Here is a 12,584-nt window from a genome sequence, read left to right on the forward strand (position 1 = left end):
GACATCATTAGAATAAGGAGACAATCAGTGCATTTGAGCAGAGCCCGTCTCGGTAGGCTTTCCATAAAGAAGGCTGATTGAAGACGCTGTCAGAGCCCCTGTTACCTGTGTGCCAGAGGAATACCGAGCGCTGGTCCTGGTGGTGGAAGCCTTCACTGAGCTGTGGGGACTCTCCGTTGGGAGGCCGCTGCAGCAATAGGAGTGTCTGAAGCACTTGCCATATTCTTTTCGTACCTGCATTCAACAACCAGGAGACCATGGGGTTAATACTTGCTTCTCCCTTTCCCTAATCAAATAAGCAATGGAGACGACCAAGAAATTCCACAAACATATTGCCACGCAGAAAATAAACTGAACTTACAAAAATCAAGTTTAATTGAAACTGTTGTAATCAGAAACAATATCTCTGTCCACTAGACTGGCTAGTAAAATCTCTTCAATGTGATATATTAGGTAGTAATGCTTTATAACCTATTATGTAAATGTTATTAATACAATAGCAATATTTTAAAAAGCCTTATTTCCTCTGTAGACTTAGGAGCCCCAATTTTATATTTCATGCTAAGAAAAGAGGACAAAATATTTTCTTGCTTAATTACATTTAACCACGCCTAATTCAGTCATTTAAGTTTTAGACGCTTCATGTCCTCCTTAGGTAGGTCAATGTACATAAACCTCTTTTATTGGATTGCGTAGTTTTGTGGGTAACCTCTTTATAATGACAAGGCTATTTTGGCACAAGAATAAAGAAAAAAAGCACTTTGATAACATGCCATTAATTATGATGGAATGTTTTCTTCATTTCCTGATGTGTTTTAACACTGAGTAAAAAGAGTCAAAGATGCCTATGCACTTCATTAGCACACAAGGGAACTATTTATGCAATTTCTATTCTCATTAATGAGTTACCGTGTAATTTCCCTCTCCCCTTCTCCCCCCCCCCCCATCTATAAGAATAGATCGAAAAGTTTTTAGTTCTAAAAGAAAGTTTAAAGTAAACTTTAAAAAGTGAAGTCCCAACATTCACCAAATGATGGGGCCCCTGGAGAGGTGGGACGAACTTGGGAGGAGTAGGAGAGAGTCCTGGATTCTATGCAACGATACTGGCACATAAACATGTCTTGTTGTGGCCAACAGCCAGACTTCAAAATCATAAAACAGACAGGGAGTTATTGCATAAGAAACTCTTTTTTTGAGTAGAATACAAACACACTCAAAGGCTTTCCCCCTCCTCACAGTTGTATGCTCTGTATCTTCCAGCAAAGACCATGATTTTGACACTTATTCCTTGCAAAACTAGATAATTAAAGTCACTAGATGACCTTTTAAATCTAAGTGCACTTGCATTTTCCTCCTCTTCGCTTTATTTAATTGTACCTATTAGAACAAATAACAATGGGATTGAACTTTCAAAGCACTTTCTTTGCCTAAATATGCTCACTGAAGTAGTAAACCAGGATTTAAACTAAATCACTTTGTATCATATTCTTCACAAGTCATCCTGGCAGCACCAAGAGGATGTGTCTAAGACTAAGTAGGATATATTCAAAAGAACTACTTTTAAATGTAATTGTAGTTAAAAAGCATAGCAAAAGCTTTGTTCAATTAATACACATAACTCTATGAGAAAATAATGGCTAAGTTTCGGTTTTATCTCAAAATAATTTGGCAGACTACAAGTGTGCCTGTATGCATGTATACAAATGCTCATTTATAAAATAAGAAATATATAAAAACCAAAAGTAATTACAAAGATTATACCTGAATCATATTTAGAAAGTTAAGATTCAATGTTATTAAATAACACATCATACTTTATAAAAAAATGTCTGCACATTTAATGGCTATTAACTACTCTGCAATGCTGCATTACCGAGACAATGGCAATGAAAGTGGTACTTTATCCAAATAACACCTCCGGTGTTGGTGTTGCCTAATGCCTATATTGCTGTGAATGTACATTACCTGTCAGAACTGCACATCCCACTGTTATTATCTCAAAATTACAGCTTATTCAAAACTGATGGAGGTAACAACACTATCATCTTGTCAGGATTGAAAACATAATAGTTTTCACTTTCACAATTCTATTTCTCTGTTCAATTTAAGTGACCAACTAGTAATAACAGAATAAAAAGACTGCACTGGATATGCAGGCAGGGAAAAGATGATACCGGAAATTTTAAACTTAAATGGTGCTAAACTATTCTCTTGGGTTTGCAGTAGTATTTCATTTTCAAACAAACAATTTTTGAATCATTTTTGCTTACTCCACTTAATATAAAGTCAGCACTAAATAATAAACGTGAGATGTAAAATTATTGGATTTTAGGTCTATTAAAATTACTCAAAAGGCAACATTAATATTAAATTTTTGTATGGCTAGAGTTTTTAAATTAAGGGCATGTATCCTTATACTCAACTTCATCTTGGACCACTGTATTCTCTTTATTGAGCAAAGATCAAGATTATTTAACCTTTTCTTTATCTTGTATTCCCTTTGCACAAAGCATTTTTATAGACCCCAGTAGCAAAGAAGACATCTTAACATAAATATCTAGTTTATAACAGCCCCAAATTGAGATCCAAAAATGACTGCTATTGAATTCTTTTATACGTGAAGCCCGAATTTCCAGACATGCCTTACAATTACTTTATGATAAAAAATATAACACGATTTAATAATATGCCAGTTGTAACTTCATATCTTCTCCATTATATCTGTTATTTCCACTACAAAAACAAGCAAGCAGAATCCCGTGGCATGGTCACTTACTTTCTTCTGAAGAGCACAGTGAAAGATGAAAATGAACACTCCCTGGAAAGCATTAAAGATGGTGAAGAGATATGCCATCACTATAGTCTCCTCATTAATAAAAAGCAACCCAAATGACCAGGTTAGGCCAAGAAGACACAGAAGAGCGAAAGCGCCAAGCACCCAAGACCTGAAAAAATAAAGTGAATTTCATTCACAGGTTCAGTGAGAGAACAACACACATCACACTTAAATATGAACATATCAGTAGTAGCAGTTGACTTTCTCTATGTTCACATTCAAATTCAACAGCATTTTGGCTTTAACCTTTCATTGATTAAAGAAGGAATAGTAGCATTTAGTACTGCAGCCTCCAGTGAAAACAGCAACAGCAACCTTTTTTTTTTTTTTTAACTCCAGAATAAACAAGGTATCAAAACTATATTAAAATTCAACGTGTAAAACATCCCCCGGACTTTATTGGCTTTTATGTGCATTTTGGTATGAGAAATTAGGAGTCCTTAATGAGTCGACTCCTATCTTTTTATTCCTGTGGTGTACCCACAGCACTGAGTAATGTGACACATACAGAAAGGTTAAATGGCAGATAATCAGCTCCTAAACTTCAGATTCTGGTAAACTAATCTTAGGTGAACCCTAAGGTTTTTATAACTAAAGCATGAAGAAGCCTAGCTGAAATGGGACAAAAAACATGAGAACAACTTGAAAATAAAATAATTTTGGAGAGATTTCATCATGAATAGCTTAAGGAGAAAAGAACTGTAGAAAATAGGACGGAATGAGAAGGATTTAAAGTCGGTGCATTCCATGTCTAACTAATGATCTTACTTGATAAATGGCTTATTATCTTCATAGCTAGAAAGCATTATAAGCAGAAAAGAGAAACAAAATTATTAGACAGAATTAAAATAGAAAGTAATAAGAAAGCATTTATATATTTTATAAATTAGTCAAAATTAAGAAAGTCAAAATGCAGAGGCAAGCAATTAAAAAAGAAAGGCATATTATAGTTTTAAAATACTATAGCAAATTAGACATACAAAAATAATTATAAGAATTAAGGGCAATTCATGATATTGACAGCTTTGTAAAAAATATAAATCATGCCATAAATTTGTTAATGTAGGGTTCTACCTTACCCAGGTAAGTCCGTATTATAGTAGCCATCACAAACACGGTAATTACTGGTGTAGATGAGAAGACAGAAAGAGGAAAAGGAAGAAAAGAGAGAGATGCTAAAGATTAGCTCTCTCTTACCATGCAACATGCAATGAAGCTGGCACTAACCTATCTAAATCTTCTAATTTTTAAAAAACTTCCCTTAATATAGATCTGCCATTTTTTACATTCAAAATATTTTTTTGCAATCCCATTATAACCAACTTGAATAATACTTCATCAAAATTTAAATTAAGGCTCTTATTTAAAAAATAACTGAATATGCTTCCATAAGACGACTTAGGAGTCAACAACTATCAATTTTTGGTTAATTGGATAGCATTTTTCCATAGATAGGCTACTGCAGTTTTTACTCAACACTGAAATAAAACATTCATTCAATTATCATAAAAACAACAGATAATCTCCACGTTAACAATAGTAATATAATGTATTCTCTTAGGAAAGCAAGATTAGAAGTAGAAAACTGCTCAGGATCCTTAAATCAAAAAAAAGTCATTTAACAAAACAAACTGAATATAATCTTATCAGCCATGCAAGCAGGAACATCATTTTGAACTGCATTTTAAATTCAAATGAAACTGCTACCGTGATATGGAATTTCCACAAAGCTACTGAAACAATTTCTTGGCTCTACATCAAGACAGAAATTATTATCTAATTTTTGACCAATGTCTGTGACGTGGTCACACTGAGACTCACCCTTGTACAGTAAAACCTCATTCTGAATAATTTCTAGTTGAGAGAAGGTACTCATGGATTCCCTGTGGAGAATATCTTGCACTTAGTTTGTCAAGCACTAAGCTTAAAATACAAACTACTTACTTAATGTTCTCCAACCTGCTAGAATCGGGTTTCAAAGTGTTTGAGTGCTTCACCATTTTGCACAATGTGATCACCAGGAATATAATATTTAGCTGTCATAACAAAACAAAAAAAAAAGAATTAGACCACTACAACCAAAGAATAAACAGCACATTTTTGCAAATTTATTTAGTGAGTTAATGCAGTTAAATACCAATGACATGAGTATATAATAGACAATGATTCAACTTTAGTTTACATATGCAATGATCCAGTTAAGTCTAAATAATAAAATACTCGAGCTATGTTTGATCGATTTTTTAATAGATCATTTGACATGAAATTGCAGCCTCATTAAATCAGTATCATGTGGTGATGATTAAATAAATTAGATACCTAAATTAGTTTCTTTAGCTAGAGGTACTCCAGGGCCTAAAAGCCATCTAACAGAAACATTAAAGTAAATTCCTTAGGAAAGGCATTTATAGCATGTAGCTTATAATGGAACGATTGATGGATTTGAGACCCTAAGACTTAGTTGAGAGTCTAGCTTTTGATTTTGGTTGATGAAACGAGGGTAATAACATTTGTACAATCTACTTGTAAGGTAATTATGAGGGTCAAATGAAACAAAATATATGAAACAGCTATATAAAGTAAGATAAACATATATACATATACATTTAAATATATTTTATTGATTTTTTACAGAGAGGAAGGGAGAGGGATAGAGAGTTAGAAACATTGATGGGAAGAAACATCCATCAGCTGCCTCCTGCACACCTCCTACTGGGGATGTGCCCGCAACCAAAGTACATGCCCTTAACTGGAATCAAACCTGGGACCTTTCAGTCCACAGGCCGACGCTCTATCCACTGAGCCAAACCAGTTAGGGCTATACATGTATATTTTGCTATTTGTCTATTAAAAGCCATCAGTTCTTTTTTACTAGTCTCAATATTGTATGAAAATGGGTAATTTCTGAAAAAGGCTCTTTTGTGTCCCTCTAAAACATTCAGCCGGGGCAAAAAACTGACATGCAAACAAAAGCAAACTGGGGAAGATGAAACCTGACAGGGAAGGAAGGTTTGGGAGATAAAGACAAGTGAACTCAGAAGAAAGGAGTTGGGTTTTGACTGAAGAGAGGTAGTTTGCATTTACTTCTACAGTCACCTGGCAGAATGCTGGACAGAGGGAAGGCAGTTCCATTTTTATATTGTAAAAATAGAACTACACTAGATTGGTCCTGGATTTATTATTATTTTTTTAATATATTTTTATTGATTTCAGAGATGAAGGAAGAAGGGGAGAGAGAGAGAGAAACATCAATGATGAAAGAGAATCATTGATTGGCTGCCTCCTGCACACAGCCCACTGGGGATCCAGCCCACAACCGTGGTATGTGCCCTTGACCGGAATTGAACCTGGGACCCTTCAGTCCTCAGGCTGATGCTCTATCCACTGAGCCAAACCAGTCATGGATGGTCTTGGATTTTTTGACATTTACTTTGGATCATTCTTTTAAAAATGGCAAATCAATTTTTTTGTGAGCTGTATATGACTTAAAGACAGTACAAGCCCAAATGGTATATTCAGGAAAAGGCTCACTGAATGTAGGATGAAAGCAATTTCTTGGTGGTAGGTAATCGACATAACTTTGGTAGAGTAACATGATTCTTTTTTGCCGGGAGCCGGTCCATGCTTGCTGTTTCAAGGGAGCTGGCATATATGGCATACGGTTCTTAATATGTTTGCTCACCTTCTTGGCACTATGTGTTTGTTTTAACCAAGGTCTCTGAGAAAGGTTGATTCCCCAGGTAGGGATTTTCCCCTGAAGTTAGGGAGGGAATAAAACCTCTTAACTAAGTGCCAGGCGGGTAGTTAATCACTTTAACTACGAACAATCATGCTTAAGCTACATAATCTTTACTCCCTGGAATGGAGATAAGAAACGCCCTAACCTTTGTAATAGAGATTGATAGGATTGAATCAACTGGTATAAATACAGATGTAACAAGACAGCAAGACACAGAACTTAGAAGTCAGAACTCAGAAGACAGAACCTGCTGGGGTTGGACCCCAGCACTTTTTCCTAAGTCCCCACACCACGTGACAAAATGATACCATATTTTAGCCATTCATCACTATATTAGGAAAAGTGATACAGGGCAATAAATAAAATTTCCAAGTCCTTCCCAATGAGTTTGGGAACACAGAAAAGGCTTTACGCTATTTGTCAGTCATTTTGTTCACTGTACTGTATTTCTCTTAGATGTAGAATTTCTTCTTAATGGAAAAAAAGAGGTTAAATAGGCACAATTTGCAAGTGCTGGCCAATAGTGTTCTATGTTCATTACTTAAGGACAAAAGAAGCTCTTTGTTTAAACTAGTACTTAACATTAATTTCTTAAAATACTTGTATAGAGAAAAAGCAAAAACATTTGTAAAAACACTTTTCTAGTTTTACATTCTGAGTATTATGTCAGTTGGTCACAATATAAATAAATGCTTACACTTTCAGGGATATGCACTGTCAGACATTTTATTCAACAAATATTTACTAACTTTACTACACAGATATACTTATTGTATTATTAGACACTTTCTGCCTTGGAAAAAATTAGAGAGGTCTTTCAGGCAGCACATTAAATATTTGATTTGGTTTTAAAAAAATTATGACACAGTATATCTTTAATTTTTTTAAAAGGAAAAACAACAGTGTTCTTATTCTTTTTATTTTATTTTATGCAACAGTAAACCTTAACTAGTAAATTTAAGGAATGGTTAAAAACAAGAAATCTAAATATCCTAAAAACAAACAAACCAAAACCCATAAAAACAAAGTGACTACAACTCTTAGATAAGAAAGGCTGCTTTGTTGAGTCAAAGTTAAAATCCTTTAAGCCTCTTCACTTTTCTTCTTGAATGTCCTAATTTAACTACTTTTTTTCTTTTATTACAAACTTTTGGACCTAGGTTGTCATTCAACCTTTCTTTTTCTTGAACAATTTCCTGAAGCATAGATAGATCCTCAATTTGGTGTTCATTATTTTCTAAGCATATTAATTACCCTCTAAAGATAAAATAATAGTAGCAGTAGTAGTAGTAGTATAGACCAGGGAGAAAAAAATGTTATTACCCCCTATAATGTAAAAACTCTAAGAAAATAAAGAATGTGAACGTGAAAAAATGTGGATATATAAAAGTATTATGCTATGAAAAGAAAATGAGTACAAAATGTGAAATCTTGGAGGTGAACCCACCCAAACATATTTTTCAATGGAGAAAATCAGGTAAAGATCAATAATACATTTTTCAATAAACATAAAATCTAAGTACATAAAAATAGAATTAAAACCAAGTATGATACAAAGACATTTCCATCTTGATAAGACTGAGGACTGAACAAGTAGAAGGTGCCACAGAAAACGTACCTTATTTCATCCTAAAAAAACAGACTGCTAGATGCATTTTCCCTTCCTCTCTCTTTCCCTTAGGGAGGTTAACATTATATGTGTGTGAATGTTTTCTAGCTAAAAATATAATACATTCACAATTCATAAAGTTCTGAAATTACAGGGGGGGAAAACCAACAACAATCTATAGAGGTAGTAGCAGGCAGTACTCTTTTCCCCTTCTTTCTTCTACTTTCTTGTTCTCTTAAAATATAACTATACAGCCATTTACAAATCTGCGATGTTAAGTATCTTGCCAAAGGTTATTTAGCTACTATAATGTCAGTGCTGAGATTCAGTATACCAATTTATTCTCAGAGAAAATATCAGCCTTCAAACAAAACAAAGATATACTAGTTTTATATTTTAAAAAGTGCTCCAGCCCTAGCCGGTTTGGCTCAGTGGATAGAGTGTCGGCCTGCAGACTCAAGGGTCCCAGGTTCAATTCCGGTCAAGGGCATGTACCTTGGTTGCAGCACATCCCCAGTAGGGGGCGTGCAGGAGGCAGCTGATTAATGTTTCTCTCTCATCGATGTTTCTAACTCTCTATCCCTCTCCCTTCCTCTCTGTAAAAATTCAATAAAATATATTTTAAAAAAAAGTGTTCCACTTCTATGAAGAGTAATCCAATTTATAAATCACTCAGATGATGAATGCCTTAAAGATAAATAATAAGTGAATGAATGTATAAAATACAGCCTCAAAGAAATCCTAAATAACATGAGGTGTGTGCTTGTCATGGTGGAAATAACTTCCACCTGATGAACTTGCCAAATAGCTAATTCTCCATTTCCTTTGTAAAACACTACCATCCCAGCCTCAGCAAATGGCTGAAATGCCCACACACTTCTACTCCACTAGCCAAATTGTATGTTTAACATACAGTTGTGTTTTCTCAAAAGTGTTCATGTTAAACTCACGTAACTAAATGTCACACAAAGCCATGAAAGCTGAGTGCAAAAATAAGGGCTATTGTTTCTAACATATTTAATATCAAATGTTTCTCAGGTACATTTTAAAAATGAGTCTCTTTAAAACCAACTAAATGTAATCCTATCTAATAAAGATGGAATATGCAAATTGGCCGTCACTTCACAACAAAGATGGCGGCGCCCAGTCCCCTCAGCACCACTGGAGTCCCCCAGTCCTTTAAGACCTCGCTGTGGGGGCGAGGGGCAAGAAGGCCCCTGCAGAGAGCAGACAGCCAGGCCCTGCATGCCCCTTGCCACGGCGCCAAGGGGAAAGCAGGCCCCCGCAGAGAGCAGACAGCCGGGCCCCTACAGCAAGCAGACAACAGGGCCCTGCTTGCCCCTGGCCATAGTGGCAAGGGGCAAGCAGGCCCCCCAGAGAGCAGACACCAGGGCCTGTGGTGATGTCAAGCAGCTAGGTCCGCAGAGAGCAGAGAACCACGGGGAGCAGGCCGAAGCTGTCAGTAGGACATCCCCTGAGGGCTCCCAGATTGGAGAGGGTACAGGTTGGGTTGAGGGACACGAATTTCGTGCACCAGGCCTCTAGTAGAAAATAATCATAAAACTGCAGAAGGATATTTGACTCAGATTCTTTCAGAAGTGTCTATGAATTCTCCCATTTAAGCTAAGTGAAGTAAGCCAGTCTGAGAAAGAAAAGTATCACATGATCTCACTTACATATGGAATCTAATGAGCAAAATAAACTGACAAACAAAATGAACCCAGAGACACTGAAGCATGCAAACAGTCTGACATATTTCAGAGGAGGAGGGACAGAGATAAACCAAAGAACTTATATGCATATGTGCATATCCCCTGGTCACAGACAAGGGTGTGGTGAAGGCTTAGGAAGGGAGTGGGAGCGGGGTGGAGAGGGTTAATGGGGAAAGAAGAGTGACATCTGAAATATTTTCAATAAAGATAAATAAAAAATATAAGTAAATAAAGAAATTGAAAATATAATTATAGCCAATGCACTAATATTTAGATCCCAAGAAATTTATAATTAAATCCAACACTAATTTAGCCTTTGAAATATGACTTGAAGATAGACAAATGGTGAGGTAATGGTATCTTTAATAGGATGAGAAATGTCATCATGTCAAGTGAAAGTAATTATGACAAAAGGCCTGCAAGACATACTGTAAATCATAATAAAAGCTAAGAAACTTCTCCCCAACTCCACATGTAAAAGAAGTCACTAATACATATTTACTAGTTTTATTAGACAAATGAAAAAAAATATCATTTAGGTATTGAACATTTTAATATGTTACCACCAACATATATGACAATGAAATATTTTCTGTACTTAAATAGAACATATACTGAAGTGTAAACAACATTTTAGTGTGAACTTAGAGTTCTTCTATTTTTTCTAATGCTTTAAAAATGTAAATGCTAATTTTTATTATCAGAGAACAAATATTGTTGCTATGATCTTTTCAGGAGATAATATGCTCTAATAAGGATCATGATTTTGTAGAGTAAAATATTTCAACAGATTTTCCCCCATCTCTTTTCTATTCCTTTCTTATTCTCTTAAAATATAACTGAAAATCAGAACAAATAGGTAAATAGAAACCTCTTTGATAAAACCTATCATTCAAAATAGCCACTCGAAGACTGAAAGGGTTAATTTCAAGTAAAGAACTGGCTGCGATTCTGGGTCCTTTCTTCTTTGCACTTTTCCCAGGACATAAATGGCCCTTTCCAACCATATACTTCTGGGCTGCTGCTTCTTTTTTTCCCCTTTTGGTTAGAGTAAGTGATTTCTTTTTTCTCACTTTTATTTCTTCCAATTTATTTTCCTGTGTTTGGTATGCATTTAAGAAATAAATCACAACCTTCAAACATGGAATCTCCCCTATTTCTCACTGGGGGGCGGGAAAAAAGACCAGGAGAGAAGCTGGTCTCCACTCTCCAAGTGCTGCTCTTCTCCCTCCAATTCAACACAGCCACTTTTTACTCCCCCATCTTGTTCCTTGTTTTTTCTTTCCAACATGACTACTACTGAGTTTAATCATAGTTATTTTGGGATAGGTTGGAAGGTGTTATGCAATGGTGAGAAAGGAAAGAGACAGTTAGAAAGATTTGTCTAAAACTGGTAGGTACATGCCATTATTCAATTCTTCACACAGAAGCCCCAGATAAGCACAGGTTATATAGGTTGTGCTACATGTTGTATGGCAACTCACCAACCTAAATGTCCATACTGATGACTAATTCTGGAGATGAGGCAACACAACTAGGAATTAATCAGATTTTAACTCCACTGTGTGTGTGTGTGTATGTGTGTACATGTGTGTATATGTGCTTGCACATGCATGTGTACACAGGTAAACAGCTATATAGACGTCTCAACAGAATTCTATGCAAAAAACTGACAGCAAATTCAGAAGAAAAATATTTTCCTATCTAGCTAAAATACAGTAAATCACCAAATGGGGGGATTCTTTCTCTTGCCAATAACACATAATATTCTTTTACCTACTCCAAAATATCAACTTTATAAGTTGTTTTAATAATCCTCCAGTATAATTTGCTGATAAAATTCATCACCACTTAATGACAGGCATAGCTAGTCATCACCCATATTGATGACACGAGAAATTTAAAATTACAAAAAGGCTCCACAGATTACAGGAACACACAGTTTGCATTCCAGTCATCAACCTGCTCAATTGGATCACATCCGCCTGAGCTTAGCAGCTTAAAATTCATTCCACAGCTGGCAGTGCTGACACGGATATGATAAAACAGAAGCACAGAAACACCGCTCTGAAGTAACCTAACTGAACTGCACATGTTCTGACCCTTTTTGTCCTCCCTGGAGCTTTTGCTACCTGGTAAATGCAACTCTAAAACTGCACTTGTATCTCCAGATCTTTGCTGTTAGCCAAGCAGAAACCTATTTCTCCCAGGGACTGGCAACCAGAGAGGTGTTCTCTGAAGAAAACTTCTAAATGAGTGTGTGAGCTGAACTCTTACTGAACTGAATTAATTATTAATGATGCAGATGGAGCTGTCCAAATGATAAGAATAGCTCCTGAGGTGTCATGATCCAAGCTTTCATTAAACCATTTCAGGCATACTAATGGTTTCCCACTGCTCATTACTTGCAAGCACTTTTCTCATAGATATAATAACTCTAGCGGCCTGTAGGCGAGACACTCAATAGAAACATAGAAGTAGGAAGTTTTATCTTCCATAGCATGTTATTTTTCTTCATAGAACATTATGAAAGATGTACACTTGTTTAATATTACTAAGTTAAACAGTTTCAATTCAGAAAAATTGGAAATGAAAAACTTGTTATAAGAATACTTCTTAGGGGGTGGAGGGTGGGTGGGAGAGATTAATCGGGGGAACTTATATGCATTTTTGCATAGCCCATGGATA

The 12,584-nt window shown here is 35.7% G+C and overlaps 1 protein-coding gene across 21 annotated transcripts in view; it reads right to left on the bottom strand.

Annotated features, from left to right (window-relative positions):
* Positions 1 to 12,584, bottom strand: part of ADGRL2 (adhesion G protein-coupled receptor L2) — a 288,043-nt gene that overhangs the window by 9,954 nt on the left and 265,505 nt on the right. For 13 of the 21 annotated variants that reach the window (XM_059689062.1, XM_059689061.1, XM_059689063.1 and 10 more), the window contains 4 exons: positions 4,781 to 4,872; positions 3,916 to 3,960; positions 2,777 to 2,945; positions 106 to 234 (listed from right to left, as the gene is read on the bottom strand). In XM_059689062.1, the coding sequence (XP_059545045.1) occupies positions 106 to 234; positions 2,777 to 2,945; positions 3,916 to 3,960; positions 4,781 to 4,872 (435 nt within the window). The remainder of the gene's footprint in view (positions 1 to 105; positions 235 to 2,776; positions 2,946 to 3,915; positions 3,961 to 4,780; positions 4,873 to 12,584) is intronic. The other 8 variants (XM_059689067.1, XM_059689068.1, XM_059689071.1 and 5 more) reach the window with 1 other exon arrangement.

The sequence above is a fragment of the Myotis daubentonii genome, chromosome 3 (genome assembly GCF_963259705.1).
Source record: "Myotis daubentonii chromosome 3, mMyoDau2.1, whole genome shotgun sequence".
In the NCBI taxonomy this organism is placed as follows: domain Eukaryota; kingdom Metazoa; phylum Chordata; class Mammalia; order Chiroptera; family Vespertilionidae; genus Myotis; species Myotis daubentonii.